Source organism: Heterodontus francisci, chromosome 3 (genome assembly GCF_036365525.1).
Source record: "Heterodontus francisci isolate sHetFra1 chromosome 3, sHetFra1.hap1, whole genome shotgun sequence".
Classification (NCBI taxonomy): domain Eukaryota; kingdom Metazoa; phylum Chordata; class Chondrichthyes; order Heterodontiformes; family Heterodontidae; genus Heterodontus; species Heterodontus francisci.
Genome location: NC_090373.1, coordinates 62,014,155 through 62,034,753, shown reverse-complemented (window position 1 = coordinate 62,034,753; position 20,599 = coordinate 62,014,155). Strand labels below are relative to the sequence as shown.

Genomic DNA, 20,599 nt, shown 5'->3' with positions numbered 1-20,599 from the left:
ATGGGCAATAAATGCTGGCCTAGCCTGTGAAGCTCACATCCCAAGGACGAACAAAAAAAAAGTTATCTGATTCTAGGACACATTAATACAGGACGGAAATTCCATTTGTCAATGTTGTCATACAATGCTTATTTCACTTGTAACAAAAGTGTTTTTCCATTATAGGCCTAGAGGAAGTTGTGTTGACATTTGCAGATAATTCCAAAATAGCAGGCATTTAATTCTTCAGAGGACCAAAGGAAACTGCAAAGTGACATTAATTAAATCCAAATCTGTTCCTATTTGTCCCAGAACCCCATGTTTGAATCCCTCCAATCATGCTTCTGCCCCTGCCACAGTACCAAAGCACTTATCAAAGTCACAAATTACATCCTCTGTGACTGTGACAAAGGGAAACTTTCCCTCCTTGTCCTTCTTGACCGTTCTGCAGCCTTTAACACAATTGACCACACCATCCTCCTCCAATGTCTCTCCACTGTCATCCAGCTGGGTGGGACTGCTCTCACCATTCTGAGCTACCTAACTGTAGCTAAAGAATCACTTGCAATGGCTTCTCTTCCTGCTCCCACACAGTTACTTCTAGTATTCCCCAAGGATTTATCCTTGGCACCCCTCCTATTTCTCATCTGCAGGCTGCCCCTCAGCGACATCATCCAAATGCATAGCATTAGTTTTCATGTGTATGCTGACGACACTCAGCTATATCTCACCACCACTTCTCTCAACTCCTCCACTGTTGCTAAATTATCAGTCTGTTTATCTGACTTCCAGTACTGGATGAGCAGAAATTTCCTCAAAGTAAACATTGGGAAGAATGAAGCCATTGTTTTTGGTCCCCACTCCAAATTCTGTTCCCTACCTGCTGACTCCATTCCTCTCCTGGGTAACAGTCTGAGATTAAACCAGTCTGTTCACAACTGTGATGTCACATTTGACACCAAGATAAGCTTCCAATCTCATATTTGTGCCATCGCCCAACTTCACCCTTGTCTCAGCTCATCTGCTGCTGAAACCCTCATTCATGCCTTCGTTACCTCTAGACCTGACTATTCCAATGCATTCCTGGCTGGTCTCCCACAACCTATTCCATGTAAACTTGCGGTCATCCAAAACTCTGCTGACCATATCTTAACTCGCACCAAGTCCCATTCACCCATCATCCCAGTGCTCACTGACCTACACTGGCTCCCGGTCAAGCAATGGCTTGTTTTTAAAATTCTCAGCCTTATTTTCAAATCCCTCAATGACCTCGCCCCTCTATATCTCTGTAACCTCCTCCAGCCCCACAACCCTCCAGGATATCGGTGCTCCTCAAATCCTGGCCTTTTGTGCATCCCTGATTTTAGTCGCTTCATCTTTGATGGCCATACCTTCAGTTGCCTAGGCCCCAAGCTCTGGAATACCCTCCCTGCACCTCTCCGCCTCATTTTCCTCTTTTAAGACACTCCTTAAAACCTAACTCTTTGACCAAACTTTTGGTCATCTGACCTAATATCTGCTTTTGTGGCTCAGTGTCATACTTTGTTTTCAAATGCTCCTGTGAAGTGCCCAGGGACTTTTTATAACATTAAAGGTGCTATTAATTACATTAAAGGCCATGTGAGCCGCATGGAAGATGGCAGGATCCCCAAAGACACATTGTACAGCGAGCTCGCCACTGGTATCAGACCCACCGGCCGTCCATGTCTCCGCTTTAAAGACGTCTGTAAACGCGACATGAAGTCCTGTGACATTGATCACAAGTCGTGGGAGTCAGTTGCCAGCGTTCGCCAGAGCTGGCGGGCAGCCATAAAGGCGGGGCTAAAGTGTGGCGAGTCGGAGAGACTTAGCAGTTGGCAGGAAAAAAGACAGAAGCGCAAGGGGAGAGCCAACTGTGTAACAGCCCCGACAAACACATTTTTCTGCAGCACCTGTGGAAGAGTCTGTCACTCTAGAATTGGGCTTTATAGCCACTCCAGGCGCTGCTCCACACATCACTGACCACCTCCAGGCGCTTACCCATTGTCTCTCGAGATAGGGAGGCCAAAGAAAAAGAAAAAAGAAGAAAAAGGTGCTATATAAATAAAAGTTGTTGTTGTTAAGTTGGGAGGAATGGGTTAAAATATGGCAGAAGGAATTCAGTGTCAAAACAATGTTAACCTGGGGGGGACAAAAACCTGCAACTGTTGGAAACAGACAACAGGTCAGTCAGCATCAATCAAGAGAAAAGACACGCTAATGTTTTGGGTACAACCCTGTCAGAACTGCAACAAAATGAACAACATTTCAGATAGGAAAAGAACAAAGAAAAGTGGGAGGCAGGAAAAAAAGCTACCCATGCTCAGGAGGAAATAGGGTAGAATGATATGTAATCTGCTGAAAAGAAAACCAGGAGATGGTTAACTGCCTGAGGTGATATTAACATGAGATGATAGGAAGAAGCAGAATAAAAGAAATTAAAGACAAAAGAGAGACAAAGAATGTGTGAATAGTCGAGATGGTAGGGGAGGTAAGTCAGATCTCCAATTGAAACAGGAGAAGCTGGCAAAGCTGCATGGGTTTCAGCAGCCCGAGAAGGAGGAAAACAGGCCAACACTGACAACGTAGGCTGTGTTAATCCTGTTTTCGTCCCCTTTCCCTTTTAATCCTCTTGATTTTTTTCAATTTTAATAAAGAAGTACACCCCAAAAATTAACTTATTTGCTCTCTCTTGGGTAATTTACCTCTGGAAAAATCAAATAAAACATACAGCTTTTGAATTGTGGGAGATGGGCCTACTTGTGGGAACTGCAATAAAACCATTGAAAGGGAAAAGTATCAATCGTCGTTTCAAAACACATTTCATTTTATTCAATGAAGTTCTATATGACCTCCTTTGATATTATCCACTATTCTTTGTTTATCCGTTACCTCTACAGTCCATGCATTTCTTAAACTGCCAGAATGTGCATCAAACATTGTGCTGATTTGCTGCAGGTTGGGGGTGGGACAGGAAAATCAAAGCAGTACAAATATTTTGATTTATAAATAAACATATAGGCCAGTTTATTGACTGTGCTTGGCAAGCTTGGGGCTTAGAATTTGTAAGCGAATTCTGGAACAGGATCCATTTCCACAGGGTTTCCACCCCGTAATTGCAGTGCTGTAATTGTGATCTGGGGCCTTCCACATATGCGCTTGCCAAAGCTGCTGGGAGGTCATAATATATTAAAGTACAACTGGTGAAATGCCCAGAGCCTGTGAGTTATGCTCCTCGTGCACAACGAGTAATTTATGATGAGCTAAATGAGAGTTGCCAGATTGGCTGAGACCAGCAGAAGTGCTTTGCTTTGGAGCCTGCAGGTTGGAATTACAAAAGAGCTTTTAACATTTATTTGCCTTGCACCTGGACATCCAGAGATTTTTGTCGAGGTTCATCCCGAACAGCTCCATAATGCATGACTCAGTGCTCTACGAGCTGTCCCAGGGATGCAAACTGAGATAAACATCAACTGCTCCTGGAGGACCATCAACTCAGTGAAAGACGCACTTTGGTGTGCTCGAAACTCGCTGGTCTTCCAGTGGAAAGAAGTGTCGACAATTGAGTGTTCAAACTCGTCAGTCTGCAAGGGCCAGGACTACGTGCCGAGGGATGCACTAAAGCTTGGTGAAGCCGCTGCAAAAGGTTCAATGGGAAAAGGCCACTGTGTAAGGCCTTCCCGCCATAATATACCAAGGGGCTGGAACCCGTGTAAAACCCCTCGGGCTGTATGTGCCAGAGAATGTTTGACATGGAATGTAAATGTATATTGTAAATATAACCTGTAAAGGCAAGTGTGGTGAGGGACCTCATGAGCTGTATTGAAAGAAACTGATCCAAATGGCAAATGAAGTAATGTCAAATTTGAACTGTTATGTAATGCATTTTTAGAAATTTTTTGAATAAAGTATATTCTTGGAAAAAAAATTGCCTGGCACTTGGATAGAGTTGGGTTTGCCTTAAACAGCTTGAGAGCTTCCAAGAGCATAGGATATTTTTGCACCGCACCACCAGACCCTGCCCCCCTAGAATGAGAGATTCTGAGTTTCAGGTACCAAAATCCAAATGGACAATCCCTTGTTTGCAACTTTAATGGAGGAGGTGCAGCAGCAGTACAGGGCGGAAAAAGGGTGGGCATGGCAGCTTCTGAGGAGGATTTACTCACCCCCGCCTCCCCCACCTGCTTAAAGATTTACAGGGCACCCAGATGAAGATTCTCATCAGCGCCTCTGCATGAGAAGTATGCTTCTCCACTGACAATACAGGAGCTGTACACGCTCCTATTGCAGCTAAGATTATCTGCCTGAAATGCTCTGCCAATGGTTTTGAAAGTGATGACCACAATCAATTTCTTATGCCAGAGATTCATTTCAAGCATCTGCTAAAGATCTGTATAACATCAACAAGGGTGACATCCAGACATGGGTAACTTGACACACTTCTCAGGAGAATTTGGGAATTAATTTAGTTTGGCATGACAGCAAGGCAGCAGCAAGCTACAGCTGTGCAGTTTTATCACCTTGCTGACTTCTCCAAAGTGCAGAAGCAAGTGGCATTACAAGCACCAAATGGTAACCCCCTCAACTTTCACAATAGAAAGGGGATACCACATGCTGAATGTCCAGACTTTGTAAACAGAGGCAAAAAAATCTTTCACGAGGCTACGGTAGTGTAGTAGTTATGTTACTGGGCTGGTAATTCAGAGCCCTGGACTAATGATCCAGAGAATGCAAATACCATCATGGCAGTTTGAGAATTTGAATTCAGCTTTTAATAAATAACATATATTAGTGCCAAGTAACATTCACACTACACAAGTGTCAGGCAATGAACATCTCTAAGAGAAAGTCTAACCACATCTCCTTGGCATGCAATGGCATTGAATCACCTACCATCAATATCCAATGAGTGGGGGGGGGGGGTGGGTGGGGGAGGGGATGGGCAGTGGAGGTCACCATTGACTAGAAGCTGAACTGGACCAGCCACATAAAGGTTATGGCTACTCGAGCGGGTCAGAGGTTTTATTTTTTTAAATTTATTTTTTATTTAGAGATACAGCACTGAAACAGGCCCTTCGGCCCACCGAGTCTGTGCCGACCAACAACCACCCATTTATACTAACCCTACAGTAATCCCATATTCCCTATTACCTACCTACACTAGGGGCAATTTACAACGGCCAATTTACCTACCACCTGCAAGTCTTTGACTGTGGGAGGAAACTGGAGCACCCGGCGAAAACCCACGCAGACACAGGGAGAACTTGCAAACCCCGCACAGGCAGTACCCAGAATCGAACCCGGGTCCCTGGAGCTGTGAGGCTGCAGTGCTAACCACTGCGCCACTACAATTCTACCACAAGTGACTCGCCTCCTGACTTCCCAAAGCCTGATCACCACCTACAAGGCACAAGTCAGGAGTGCCTGTATGAATGTGGCTCCAACAACACTCAAGAAGCTTGACACCAGCCTCAGGACAAAGCAGCTCACATGATTGGCACCCCATCCATCACCTTAAACAACTACTCACTCCACCACTGGCACACAGTGGCAGCAGTTTGTACCACCTACAAGATACACTGCAGCAACTTGCCAAGGCTTCTTCTACAGCACTTCCCAAACCTGTGACCTCGACCACCGAGAAAGACAAGAGCAGCAAGCGGATGAGACCACCACCATCTGCAAGTTCCCCACAAGTTGCACATCATCCTGACTTGGAAATATAATCGCCGTCCCTTTATCATTGCTGGGTCAAACTCCTGGAACTCCCTCTCTATCAGCACTGTGGTAGTACCTTCACCACGTAGATTGCTAGCTCAAGAAGGAAGCTCAACACAAACTTCGCAAGGGAAATTCGAGATGGGCAATAAATGACGGCCTTGCTGGCAACGTTCATATCCCATGAATGAACTTTAAAATTCTAGATTTGCTGGAAGTTACCGAGATACCTTTATCCTCAGGAATTCGGCCCTTCATAAACTATTCTGGTCAGATAGTCAAGAGAACGGACAGCTTACGGGTGAAAGGTGTAGCCCTTGGTTCCGTGGGGAATTATCCCAACTATGAACAGCAGCTGAGGATTACCACAACCAATGCTATTAGTCATTCCCCACCTTCATGTAAATCACAAGTCTGTCATTCCAGTACACTTCCTTGACCTCTCTGGTCCTCCAAGGCCATACAAATCTGCATAATATGAATAAATAACTGAGCAGGACATCAAAGAACCCATTCCTGTACAACTATAACCTCATTAAGCCCAAAATAAGAGCACACTCTCCTTACTTACAGGCAACTCAAACACCATACTCATTCCTGACAATGTTTAGCATGGGTGCCAAAATGTGCATCTGTTCCCACCCCTCCCCACCAGCTGGAAGAAGCACTGAGGGTAGCAAAGGTACAGAATGCACTCTGTGTGGGGGACTTCAATGTCCAGCACCAAGAGTGGCTTGGTATCACCACTGCTGGCCAAGTCCTAAAGGACATCGCTGCTAGACTGGGTCTGCAGCAGGTAGTGAGGGAACCAACAAGGGGGAAAAACCTACTTGACCTTGAACTCACCAATCTATTCTTTTTCCCCTAAAAATATACTTTATTCATAAAAACTGTAAAAGAAAATACATTACAAAACAGTTCAAAACTGTTCCAAGCTGACATTCCAGAAAGTGCAAAAGAAATCAGTTTTCTTCAATACAGAACGTGAGTTGCCTCACAACCCTTCCATTCCATTTCACATGCAACGTACATTTGCATTACACAGCAAAACCATATTTTGATGCATACAGCTCGAGGGGTTTTACACAGGTTCCAGACCCTTGGTATATTATGGCAGGAGGACCTTACAAAGTGGTCTTTCCCCTTTGAGCCTTTGCGGCATCTGCCCTAAGCTTTAGTGCATCCCTCAGCACGTAGTCCTGGACCTTGGAATGAGCCAGTCTGCAACACTCGGTCGTGGACAATTCTTTGCACTGGAACACCAGCAAGTTTCAGGCAGACCAAAGGGCGTCTTTCACCGAGCTGATGATCCTCCAAGCTGCGGTTGATGTTTCTCTCGGTGTGCGTTCCTGGGAACAGCCCATGGAGCACAGACTCCTGTGTTACCAAGCTGCTTGGGATGAACCTCGACAAAAACCACTGCATCTCTTTCCACACCGGCTTTGCAAAGGCACATTCCAGAAGGAGGTGGGCCAACAGTCTCTTCCCTACCACAGCCACCTCAAGGTCAGCATGAGGAGGTGGCGAGATTCCGGGCGTGCAGGATGGAACTGACGGGGAGGCCCCTTCTCACCATCAGCCAAGCTACGTCTTGGTGCTTGTTTGAAAGTTCTGGTGATGAGGTATTCTGCCAAATGACTTTGGCAGTCTGCTCGGGGAACCATCCGAAAGGATCCACCATCTCCTTTTCCCGTAGGGCCTCGAGGACATTCCGTGCAGACCACTGCCTGATGGATTGGTGGTCAAAGGTGTTTTTCTGCACAAACTTTTCCATGCCAACTTACCTGTCGCGGATGCATCTGTCCATCACAGTATTGGCTGGAGTGACGACTGCACAGTCCTTGTGGAGACGAAGCCTCATCTGCACACTGAGGCTACCCATCATCGTGTTGTGTGGCACTACCACCATGCTAAATGGGATAGACCGAGCAGATTTAGTAACTCAGAACTGGGCATCCATGAGGCATTGTGGGCCATCAGCAGCAGCAGAATTGTACTCAACCACAATCTGTAACCTCATGGCCCGGCATATCCCCCACTCTACCATGACCATCAAGCCGGGGGACCAACCCTGGTTCAATGACGAGTGCAGGAGGGCATGCCAGGAGCAGCACCAGATATTCCTAAAAATGAGGTGCCAGCCTGGTGAAACTACAACACAGGACTACTTGCATGCCAAACAGCGGAAGCAGCATGCGATAGACATGGGTAAGCGATCCCACAACCAACAGATCAGATGTAAGCTCTGCAGTCCTGCCACATCCAGTCATGAATGGTGGTAGACAATTAAACAACTAACAGGAGGAAAAGGCTCCATGTATATACCCATCCTCAACAATTGGGGAGCCCAGCACAATCATCTTCAGCCAGAAGTACAGAGAGGACGATCCATCTCAGCCTCCTCCTGAAGTCCCCAGCATCACAGATGCTAGACTTCAGCCAATTCGATTCACTCCATGTGGTATCAAGAAATGGCTGAAGGCACTAGATACTGTAAAAGCTATGGGCCCTGACAACATTCTGGCAATAGTATTTAAGACTTGTGCTCCAGAACTAGCCGTGCCCCTAGCCAAGCTGTTCCAGTACAGCTACAACACTGGCATCTACCCGGCAATGTGGAAAATTGCCCAAATATGTTCTGTCCACAAAAAGCAGGACAAATCCAACACGGCCAATTACCGCCCTATCAGTCTACTCTCAATCATCAAAGTGATGGAAGTGGTCATCGACAGTGCTATCAAGAGGCACTTACTCAGCAATAACCTGTTCACTGACTCAGTTTGGGTTTCACCATGGTCACCTGGCTGCTGACCCCATTACAGCCTTGGTTCAAACATAGACAAAAGAGCTGAACTCCAGAGGTGAGGTGAGAGTGACTGCCCTTGTCATCAAGGCAGCATTTGATCGAGTAAGGCAGCATTTGATCGAGTATGGCATCAAGGAGCCCTGGCTAAACTGGAGTCAATGGGAATCAGGGGAAAGCTCTCCACTGGTTGGAGTCATACCTAGCACAAAAGAAGATGAATGTGGTTGTTGGAGTTCAATCATCTCAGTGCAGGACATCACTGCAAGAGTTCCTCAGGGTAGTGTCCTAGGCCCAACCATCTTCAGCTGCTTCATCAATGACCTTCCCTCCATCACAAGGTCAGAAGTGGGATGTTCACTGATGATTGCACAATGTTCAGTACCATTCACAACTCCTCAGATAATGAAGCAGCACATGTCCGGATACAGCAAGACCTGGACAACATTCAGGCTTGGGCTGATATGTGGTAACATTTGTGCCACACATGTGCCAGGCAATGACCATCTCAAGCAAGAAAGAATCAATCTAACCATCTCCCCTTGATGTTAAATGACATTATCAACACTGAATCCCCCACTATCAACATCCTCAGGGGTACCATTGACCAGAAACTGAACTAGACCAGCCACATAAATAATGTGACAAGAGCAGGTCACAGGCTAGGAATTCTGTGCCGAGTAACCCATCTCCTGTCTGTCCAATGCCAGTCCACCACCTACAAGGAAGTTAGGACTGTGATGGAATCCACTTGCCTCTTGGGTGCAGCTCCAACAATACTCAAGAAGCTTGACACCATTAACGACAAAACAGCCCGCTTGATTGGCACCCCATCTACCAACATTCACTCCCTTCACAACCGACACACAGTGGCAGCAGTGTGTACCATCTACACGATGCACTGTAGCAACTCACCGAGACTCCTTCGACAGCACCTTCCAAACCCATGACCTCTACCACCTAGAAGGACAAGGGCAGCAGATGCATGGCAACAACACCACCTGCAAGTTCCCCACCAAGCCACACATCATCCTGACTTGGAACTATATCGCCGTTCCTTCACTGTTGCTGGGTCAAAATCCTGGAAATGCCTTCCTAACACCACTGTGGGTGTACCTACACCCCAAGGACTGAAGCAGTTCAAGAAAGTAACTCACCACCACCTTTTCAAGTGCAACTAGAAATGGGCAATAAATGCTGGCCTAGCCACATCCCGCGAACGAACAAAAAAAAATCTCATTGAACTGAGGTGGCCCTCCTCTTGTAGCAGCTTATCCCTGGCAAGAAGGCATCTCTGGCTGTATCTCCAGAGCTTATGCCTGGGCAAGCTGGTGTCAGGTCATACATGTCCCTTGCATGGCACCCTGAAAGAAAGACCCAAGTGTGTACTGCCGTTGAGAAATGGCAGCCCTATGTAATCCAGCCACTGTCATTATATTAGGTCCTGGATCTATGTGTCCACTAATGAGTGGCCTGACTGATCAAATGGCAGCTATCAGATCCTGAAGGCTGTAGTAACAACAGCCTGCATCCTATTCCCCAGTAACAAAAACAAGAAATGCTGGAAATACTCAGCAGTTCTGGCAGCATCTGTGGAGAGAGAAGCAGAGTTAACATTTCAGGTCAGTGACCCTTCTTCAGAACTGGGTCACTGACCTGAAACGTTAACTCTGCTTCTCTCTCTCCGCAGATACTGCCAGACCTGCTGAGTATTTCCAGCATTTCTTGTTTTTATTTCAGATTTCCAGCATCTGCAGTATTTTGCTTTTATCCTATTCCCCACTGACTGAGAACTGATATGAAGGCCACTGCCAGCAGGTGCAGTCATTGACTGGTCTCAGGCTGCTTATTTTTATTTATTTATTTTTTTTATATAGAGATACAGCACTGAAACAGGCCCTTCGGCCCACCGAGTCTGTGCCGACCAAGAACCACCCATTTATACTAATCCTACAGTAATCCCATATTCCCCACCACCTACCTACACTAGGGGCAATTTACAATGGCCAATTTACCTATTACCTGCAAGTCTTTGGCGGTGGGAGGAAACCGGAGCACCCGGCGAAAACCCACGCAGTCACAGGGAGAACTTGCAAACTCCACACAGGCAGTACCCAGAATCGAACCCGGGTCCCTGGTGCTGTGAGGCTGCGGTGCTAATGATTGCAGAATGATGCTGTAAATGAGCTTTCCTTTGCCACACACCTGGAGACTGACTATATCCTGGATGTATGTTTGATGTTCTTAAAATATCCTTCTTTTCAGCTGAGTACCCATGAGTTCTGAGTCCCGTGATTCCAAAGCCATGGGCAACCTTCTCTTTCATATTCACTGGAAGATTGGCAGATCCTCATCCATGCCTGATTCCTCTGGCTTCCTCACATTCTGTGAGTTACCAGATGTCACATCCTCATTCATCTATAATAAATTAAATTCAATTATTTCTCATTATTCCTCATTTATCTAGTTCCCCCAGTGGAAGTATCTGAGCTGTTGCATGGGGTTAAGAAAGCAAGATACACAAGGAATTGGCATCGAGATTGTGGCAGAGAAACAGGAGCAAGAAGTAGCTCCAAGGATTCCTGCATATCCTTTTCCTCAGTATCCTGTTTCTCATCAATGAAGAAATATGCCTTCCTGCTCATCCTCATCACCGTGTCCCCTCCCCCCACAACTGTTGCTGTCATGGATCTGCAGGAAAGGACAGCATTAACTCAGAAATTGTAAACAAAACTGCCACTTCCCCCACCACCCCCCTTCCTCCCCCATTGGGATTAACTCACAGCATGCCATGGTAACCACCTCGGTATGCATCCTCTAAAGTATCGACTGTACTGTCCCATTGATCTCAGCATCTCCCACAGCCAAAATACAGAGGGGAATTGTATGCCAATCGGGCACTTAACTCGATACATATATATGACTTGGATACTGGAATTTGCCAATAATACCAAGCTTGGACGAATGGCAAACAGTGAGGATCATACAAATCAACTGCAAGAGGAGATAGATAGGCTCGGAGAATGGGCGGACAAGTGGCAGATGGAATTTAATACATAGAAGTGTGAGGTGATGCATCTTGGCAGAAGGGATGGAGACAGGCAATATAGACTAAATGGCACAGTTCTAAAGAGTGCGCAGGGACAGAGGGGCCTTCGGATGATTGTGCACAAATCCTTAAAAGGTTGCATTACATATTGGGTGGAAATTTATACAGGCGACGGGGGTCTCAACGTCGGGGGAAATCTGCAGCAACCAGACACCGAGAAGTGGCGCTGGAACCATGCTCAAGGTAGGTCAAGTCTGGAGGGGTCCCGCGGGGTGGGGGGAGGGGAGCGGGGGTCAGCAGCAAGGGCAGGGAGGTGGCCCTCAGCGGGACCCCCCCTGCCCGATGCCGGGTCCCTCATTCAGGCACTGAGTGCCTTCGAACAAGGGACCGCCGCCCTGCCCCTGTAGCCGGGAAGCAGCCTGCACAGTTTTTTGTGCCGTGCTTCCCGTGGCGTGGCAGGGCCACCTGCCGCACAGGTAATTGCGGTTGTGGCGGGAAGAGGCCCCTAATTAGGGGTTAATTACCCAGTTAAGGACTCAATTGGTGGTGGGGAGGGAAGGCCGTTCACAGGCGTTCCCACCCCGGACTAAATTTTGGCCGAGGCAGGGATCTCCTCCGCCACCATCCCACCTGATTTTATGCTTTCCCCGCCTCCAAACCCGCCACAGGGGAGAGCATAAACGTCCATCCATAGTTCCCCTTAATAGCTCTGTGATCAGCTTTCTGTTGGCTAGAATGCTCCCTCTGGACACATACCTTTCACATGTACTGTGCACAAGCATCTACTCTCACAAGGTTGAAGGAATTTAGTGAAGGCTAACATTCGAGGGAAGTCTCCCAGGTGACATCGGACAGCTGATGTAATAAATCCACCAGGATCGCCCTGTTAAGTGGAAGAAGGGGTTTCAATGGTCCGTGTGCAAGTTGCTGTTAAGGGAGATGGCACCAAAATATAAGATCCTGAGTTAGTGACCACCTAGCCAAGGTGTAGGGTTACTTGTACAGCTATTACTTTACAGGTTGAGAAGTGTGTTGATGTGCATGATGCCCAAGGAAGAAAAGGCAGAGCGACCATTGTGTTTGTTACTGTTCTTACTCTTATCTGGTGCTTCAACATTTTCCAGTATTGGTCTGTAAGTTCTTTGAGTAGGGGTGGGGGGTGTGGTGGAGGGGGTGGAGGGGGTGGTGAGACTGGTGGCATTCAGACCCACTGTTGATTCCCTCCACATGGTACACAAGACAATTTTTTTTACAGCTTCCTCTCACAGATATTCAGCAACTGGTCTCTCTTTCTCTCTATTGCTGCATCTCATCCATAAGAATTTGTAAGTCAACCTCATTTAAACTTTGTGCTCTTCTTCCAATACCTTTCTCCTTTTATTGGGTGCCTCTGTCAGGTCTTCCATTTGAACACGTTTTCAAATACCACAAATTCTTACATGCCATCGACTATCTGACAAGCAGCTCAATCTGACACAACAACAACAACTTGCATTTATATAGTGCCTTTAACATAGAAAAACGTCCTAAAATGTTCATTGCTTACTTACAGCATCCTCAGCTTGCTATTGCAATCTTCAGCCATTATAGGCTCTTCAAAAACCTACAGCTGCAACTTCTATTTCAAACAGTACTGTGCTCGCATGTGACACTGAAGTTAAACTCAGCCAATGCCAAAGGATATGCAAAATAGGTTGACCTCATGGCTTACAGTGAGGTCAATATCTCTGGGCATACCACTGACATAAAGTGCCCCATGGATGTTTGTGGTCAAAATTGCCAAGGGATATGTGCGATCTTCTGAATTTGGGTATATTAAGAGTCAACTTTCTTTTTAAATTCCACCCCCAATGTTTTAAAACTGCAGCCATAAAACATTTTATGACCTCTTGTTATCCACACCTCCTGCTCACCTGTGGTGGACCATTCAGCAGAAGTCTGCGTGGATGAAATATCTCAGTTCTATTCTGTGTTTTGTTAAAATCCATATGGTTTTGTTTAGCCACTGTCCACTGGCGATAGTACAGGGATTGCTCTGTGGAAGTCATCATTTTGGCCAATGAAGGACGAAAGGAGGTTATCCAATTAACTGAATGGTGTGGAAGAAAGGATGATAATTTAGCCACTCCAGCACTGTCCACCGTTGTAACAATCTCGTAGATCAATTTTGGGAGAAACACTGTTGGTGGTTGGCTTGCTGCCTTTGTCCTTGGGCACTGGGATGACATCTGTCCCAAATTGGGAGACTGAGTAGAGGAAGAGCCTGAAGAAAAGTTTTTTGAGATTTTTCCTGAGCTTTTGCTGCTGTTGTCAGTTTGATCCAAGTTTATTCTATGCTTTTCTGAATAGTGAGTCTCATGGATGGGCTTCTGCTGTGTGTTGTCTGCTGTTAGCTTGGGCTTCTCTCTGGCCACACTATTGTCCTCAATATTAACAGATTCAGCATTCAGTGGATGTCTTGCAGAATCCTCTGCTCCAGAGGCTGAGAAAGGATCACTGTCACAAATTAAGCCTAATTTTGCCATAGAAAAATAAAGATATTAATTTGTTTCAGAGGAAAAATTGCACCAAGTTTGAGTAATTTTTCAATAATAAATTAAAAATAAAATTCTGGAAATATTCAGGAGGTCAGGAAACATCTGTGGAGAGAGAAACAAAGTTAACATTTCAGGTCGATGGCCTTTCATCAGAAGTGGGAGATATAACAGGGTTTAAGCAAGTATAGAGGCAGGGAAAGTGGGGAGGATAATAAAGGACAAAGGGAACGTCTGTGACAGGATGGAAGGCAGGAGAAAGATTGGAAGGAGGATGGGGTCAGAGGAAAATGAAGGGGAAAAGGATCTGAAAGGGTTTGGTATCCATGAGTTGTTGACACTTGCGATCCTTGACACCTGAAAGGAAGAAAACATTTTTTGTGAAAACGCTAGATGAGGCAAAGGATGAAATAGAACTGCGGTCCAGAACAGCTTTGAGACAGAGTGAGTCACTTGCTCCTGAAGAGAGATCGAGAGTGTGGTGACAATATGTTAATGGTGTGTTTGCCTTTGCTCCGTGACCTTTTGGTCAGCTATGTGGCCTGGTCCAATCTAGACCTCCTTTGTTATCTCTTGCCCCACCCCCACCTCACTTGCTTATAACCTGTGACTTTTCTAACATTTGTCAGTTCCGAAGAAGGGCCACTGACCCGAAACGTTAACTCTGCTTCTCTTTTCACAGATGCTGCCAGACCTGCTGAGTGGTTCCAGCATTTCTTGTTTTTATTTCAGATTTCCAGCATCCACAGTATTTTGCTTTTATTCCTTGCCTCTATATTTGCTTTAAACCTGTTATATCTCTAACTTTTTCCAGTTCCGATGAAAGGTCATCGACCTGAAATGTTAGCTTTGTTTCTCTCTCCATTGATGCTGCCAGGCCCGCTGAGCATTTTCTGTTGTTATTTCAGATTTCCAACATCTGCACTGTTTGGCTTTTGAATAATTCATCTTCTGTTCGACTGTGTTGCAAAACAAATTCAAAACTCAAGACTATTCTTCTTACTTGAAGTTTTTGATGATCTGGATGAAGCTGAGTGATTAGAATATGAGCGCTGCCTCTTAATACTACTTTTCTTTCCTGAGTCTGCAACTGTTGTCACTAAAATAAGAGCAAAGAAGAATTTGTCACAGTGTAATATGAATCATTGGAACACATTTGTAATGCTTTTAAAATATAATAATGATTAGTTTTGCCTGCATATAAAACAATATTTTTTAATTCCTTCACCTTTGATTCTTCTATGCCACAGACAATGTCTAATCAAGAAGATGACCAAGTGACCTGCTCCCAAGCATATTCCAAAGCTTCAGCAAACTGCTAGGTAGTGCAAAATCCCCTATTGTCCCCAGACCACCAGATGGTGAAGCATCTAACACTTTACTGAATCCAATTGATGCTGCACATATCATTGGCTAGGCTGCAATTAGAATATTACGTCTGGTTTGGGACACCCTACTTAAGGAAGCATGTCAAGGCAATGGAGAGGATGCAGAAGAAGTCACTATTGTTATGACCAGGTGAGAAATGTGTCTGGGGATCTTTTGCTGTCTTTACCTGGTCCTATTGTAGCAGGGTTTTATTTTTAAACAGACTGTGTTTTGAGCTCCCCCATTGTGAATCCTTGTTCACAGCCTTCCAATTATAAGGTAAAGGAACCAACACACCAGGTTTTCTCAGGTTTAAAGGAGAAAAGTAAAGTTTATTAAAACTTACTCTCTAATATGGTTCACACCTATGGATGTACGACGAGCCAACGCTAGCATGCACATGCGATATACACATGCAGATAGGGACAGAAAAGAGAAGAGGAAAATATAATATAGAAGGATTTGAGGCAATATCAGAAGAGTTTCTTGTTTACTGTGCTTCGAGCTCACTTGATTGTAGGTAGTCTTGCTGTTCGTCAGAGCCCAGTGCTCTTCCTAAACTTTGTTCACATAGGAGACTTTTCTCTCTTTGAGGTTCACATGTTTTCACAAGATTCAGTTCCATGGGAAAGAGATGGAAGCCGACAGGAGAGAGGTCTTCTCAAACCAGGAGCTTTACGCGTTCAAATCCCTTGTTTGAAGTTCAAATCCCAACAGCCAGCTAATCATGTGACTAAAACAGGTCTGACCACTTCTTCTGTGTTTGTGGATTCTGCTATCTTAGCAGTCAACCTGGAATGCTAGCTCCCCCCACCTTCAACGTCTGGTAATCAAAAGTCCATTGTTGGTTGAATGGATCAGGGCATGGTCCTTTGTTCCTTGTTCCAACTCTGTTAGTTACTATGCAAATGTCTTTCCAGTCAGGGGCTTGCAATTTTAAGTTTTAATGTTCACGTAGTGAAATCATGTGTGCCTCAGTCTCGGTACGTTGGGGGGGGGGGGGGGGTTTGCTTGACACTATGATGCCAGGGATGAGGCACTTCAGTGATAAGAAAAGATTAGAGAAGCTGACAATCCTTTCATCAGAAAAACTACTACTGGTCACTGAGTTGGTAACAAATTGGCATAAATTTTAGCTCAAAAGAACAAGTGGAGAGTATCGGGATTTATTTTTACATGTTAGCCATCTGTTAAGCTATGGAATGCCCCAGCAGAAACGTTGGTGGAAGTAAACCAATAATGACTTTGAGAAGGGAGATGCGTAAATAACTGGGGAAAAAAAAGATATGGGAAAAGGCCAGGGAAATGGAACTAACTGGATAGCTCTTTCAAAGAGCCAGCATAGGCATGTCAGGTCGAATGTTCTCCTGTGCTGTTAAATTCGATGTGTCATTTCAACATTTCCTGGCTCACCCTTTGAGCTCAGATTGCTAATTTTGTGTTATTAGTACTGAGCCACAGACCACAGAATTTGACCATTCCGTGCTATGGCACTCTAGGAACTAGGTTGAGTAGGACCAACTTCACATTTAACAGACAGAGAAGACTTCCATAAAATCAATCTTGTTGGTTTTGGACACGAAAATGAAAGGTCAGTGTACCCCAATCTTTTTGCTCCATGTAGTGTTGTTTCCCACACTTCTCAAAGGTAGTAGCTCATCCAACAATACTGTTCTACAGGATCCTAGCAGTCCCCTGCGACCTTGTTCAGGTACCAGTCCTCATGTTTAAGCCTGGGCAGAGGTATAGGCAGGCTTTTAAACTACAGTGCATCACAGCCAAGCCAGCACATCAAGGGCTGAATTGTCGCCATGGAAAATCCCAGTCGTCCTCCTAAACTTATCTTAAACACGGCTTTTAATGAGCCTAATTGCCTGCCTGCCTTGTGGGGGCGGGCAGCCTTCCTGGGCCCTGAACTTGTCTCCCTCAAAATGGCTGACGACGAAAACTGCAAATGACGCTCCACCCAGTGTCGGTATTTTCAGGGATCCCCCCCCTCCCCGCAACTCCTCCATTCTTGCTATCGTGGGGGGGCCTAAATGTTCAGCCCCAAACGTGTGACATTTTCAGCAGGTAGCACTAACCCTTAGCAGCAGAAAGCCTGGCTGTTGCTTTTACTTTCCTATCTAGAGACATGAAGGCTATTTGTGGCGCCCCCTCAACACTGCCCAATTACACTAGTTAACAGAGCATTGAACAAGGATCAAAGCTGGAATTGTCTTGCTCTACGTGGCTCAGTTCTATGGCATGTAGCTCATTAAAACACTAAATCACAAAATCACCAGGACCGCCTTACTCGATTCAGTTTTTATCCACTGGCCTCAGAAATGCAGACTGTATTTGGTCATTTGTGTCTATTCATTTGTTTCAAAACAGCATACCTTCAATTGCGACACTATCCTCATCGTCATCAGTGCTGCCTGGCTTATCCACATCACTCTCGGAGAGATCATTCACAATCGCAGTCTGCCCAGGGGCATCAAGAGCTACATAACAAGCTGCTAGACCCAGTTCTTGCTCCAGAGCAGTTCGCAAAAGACAAGTTGAATTTATTAAACGTAAATCATAGTACTTTGCAGACCTGTGCAGGGAAGAAAGCAGAAAACTAGTTAAAGTAACAAAGTGATACCTTACAACGCTGCCCCCACTGACGTTATCAGGCTGCGCCGCGGTGCGCACATGCGCAGACGGTCTCCTGCTCTCTGCGCATGCGCTGCGTTTCGGCTTGCCAGGACTGGTTAGCGCATGTGCCGATGACGTCATCGCGTGACATATGCATCTTTGGGCAACGTGCCTGGCCGGCCTCTGCGCACGCGCTTTATGCAACGCCAACGGGTATTCACGCATGCGTCAACCCTCAGCGCGAGTTTCTGAAAGTGGAAGGAGGAGAGGTTTTGTCGGGCATTTTCTTGCAATTATTTAGTCGTTTTGAAGATTTCAGGCTGCTTCATTTTTATCAGAAAGAGGAGATGGCTCCCAGCTAAGTTCTTCTGAAATCATTTCCATTGTCTGGGGCACTGCATGTGCTCCAGTCCACTGCAATGCCCTAAAACCCTTTCCATTGTCTGGGGCTGTGTGCAGGCAGTACATGTGCTCCAGTCCCTGTTGCAAGTTGCTCTGAAAACATTTCCATTGTTTGGGGCACTGCATGTGCTCCAGTCCACTGCACTGCACTAAAACCCTTTCCACTGTCTGGAGCTGTGTGCAGGCAGTACATGTGCAGCAAGAAGAGACTGAGCACTAAAAGAAACAAGCATGTCCTGTCCAGTGGCAGCACAAATGTGAATGCTCTTGCTGTGTACACAGCTGGTGAGGTGAGAGTGCAGCCACACCGTTCTCCATCTTCAATGTTGCTTGAAGGCAAAGGTAGATAAGAGTGAAAGAAATGGAAGGTGATGCTGATCGTAGTAGGCAGGATTAAATGGGAGCGGATGGGAAGGCACAGGAGCAGCATAACCACTAGCAGGGAACAGCTGAGCTAAATGGCCAGCTTTATGTTCATAGTCCAAAAGAAATGTGCTTCTTTTTCCAGCACCCTCACATCATTCATGTTTTCCCCGAGAGCAGCATTGAACCATCACGAGATAGGGGCAGTAACATCATCCTGACTCCTACAGCTGAGGTGAGTACTAAGTGATTCATTGCCAGTCTTATCAGTACATGCCTTTACTGCAGAACATAAAGCATGCTCAACAGTAATTTCATTGGAGGGAGGGAAGCTCCGACACTGATGTTCTTTTCTTATTTCTTTTCATGTAAGACATGCCGTCGAGAAAACAATCCTTGAGACTTAAGGTCAGCATTCAAGCAACGAAGGCAACTGGATCATGCTGCGGAGCTTGTCACGATGTGGAAAGGAACCTTGCATTTATGGATGAAGTGGGAGCGCACACTTGGGATGCGTTTCGGGAACATTCACCAAGAATAGACTGAGCTCAGACTCTTGTGAATTTGCCTGCTTCACATGGACAATACAGTAGTGGGATAGAGAGCCACGCGTTCATTCACCACAAGGCTCTCCAGGAACAATCTCTTTAGTTCTGCATAGCAGAGACTCGGCCTGTCTGTCTCACGGGAATGCTGGCGACACAACACTCATATATCCATGCACAGCAGTGCCTCGAATGCTTCATGTACTTAATAAAATTTCTCAATAATTAAACATGGAATTGTTGAGGTTTTTGATGCTATTTTCCTGACTTTGCAACTGCACTTCAGATATTCAACTGTGGTGTGGTCCTTGGGGGGGGGGGGTGGTAGGTGGGTTGTGAGGGGGAGGTGGGGGGTAGAGGGGAGGTGGGGGGGGGGGGGGGAGGTGGTTGGGAGGGGGTGTATTGGGAGGGAGTTAAATTCAGAAGTGCCTGAAGAGGGAGATGCAAAAGGCTGGGACCAGTCAGCTGCAATGCCTGCAGTACAGTTGAGAAATGGGCTGGATGGGGGATCTGCAGCTGGAGGGAACGGCTGGATGGAGAGGGTCGGAAGCGAGAGGCCGTAGAGAGCCGCGGGGAGCGAGCAGCCGAAGACCTTGGTGTCGCCAGGTGCGGGGACTGGCCGGTACATCTTTTGCCGTTGCAAGGTTATGGCGCATGCGCAGAAAAACGCACTCCTCCTCCCCCACCCCCCCCCGCCACCATCTCCTGCTGTCTCCGGCCTCTCCGCTCCCCTCCGTCATCGGTCCGTTCGCTCGCTGGCCGCTCTGCTCCCCCAGGCCCGCTCCGCTTCCCTCCCACCCCCTCCCCGGCCCGCCTCCCGGCTCTCTCACTCCGCCATTGTGTGCTGACATGTGTTTGTTAAGTTGCCTCCGTGTGATTATTTGAGCAGCGCCATCTTTAGTCTTGGCAGCTGCCTAAAATCGCAGACTGTGACATTTTAGTGGCACATGCTGCATTTGCGTATGTGCCACAGCAGCGCCACCTAGCGGTAGCGTTGTCAGCAAATGCAGCCTTAAAGTAATGCCAAGCAAACTTTCAAATTATCTTGTTTACTTCAACAACAAACAAAACATAAAAAGAGGGAATAGAGATTTTTTTTTAGATCAGCTGAGAGCTGTTACTTGCAATTTGTGCGCCATGTGGCAACTTGAGGACACCTCATGTGTCTTGGGGGACCACATGTACAGGAAGTGTCTCC

At 46.2% G+C, this 20,599-nt stretch overlaps 1 protein-coding gene across 1 annotated transcript in view; it reads right to left on the bottom strand.

The window, feature by feature from the left end:
• Positions 1–20,599, bottom strand: part of greb1 (growth regulating estrogen receptor binding 1) — a 375,097-nt gene that overhangs the window by 61,562 nt on the left and 292,936 nt on the right. The window contains exons 21-23 of the mRNA XM_068017603.1: positions 17,851–18,050; positions 15,105–15,200; positions 13,481–14,079 (exon numbers count right to left, since the gene is read on the bottom strand). Coding sequence (XP_067873704.1) covers positions 13,481–14,079; positions 15,105–15,200; positions 17,851–18,050 — 895 coding nt within the window. The remainder of the gene's footprint in view (positions 1–13,480; positions 14,080–15,104; positions 15,201–17,850; positions 18,051–20,599) is intronic.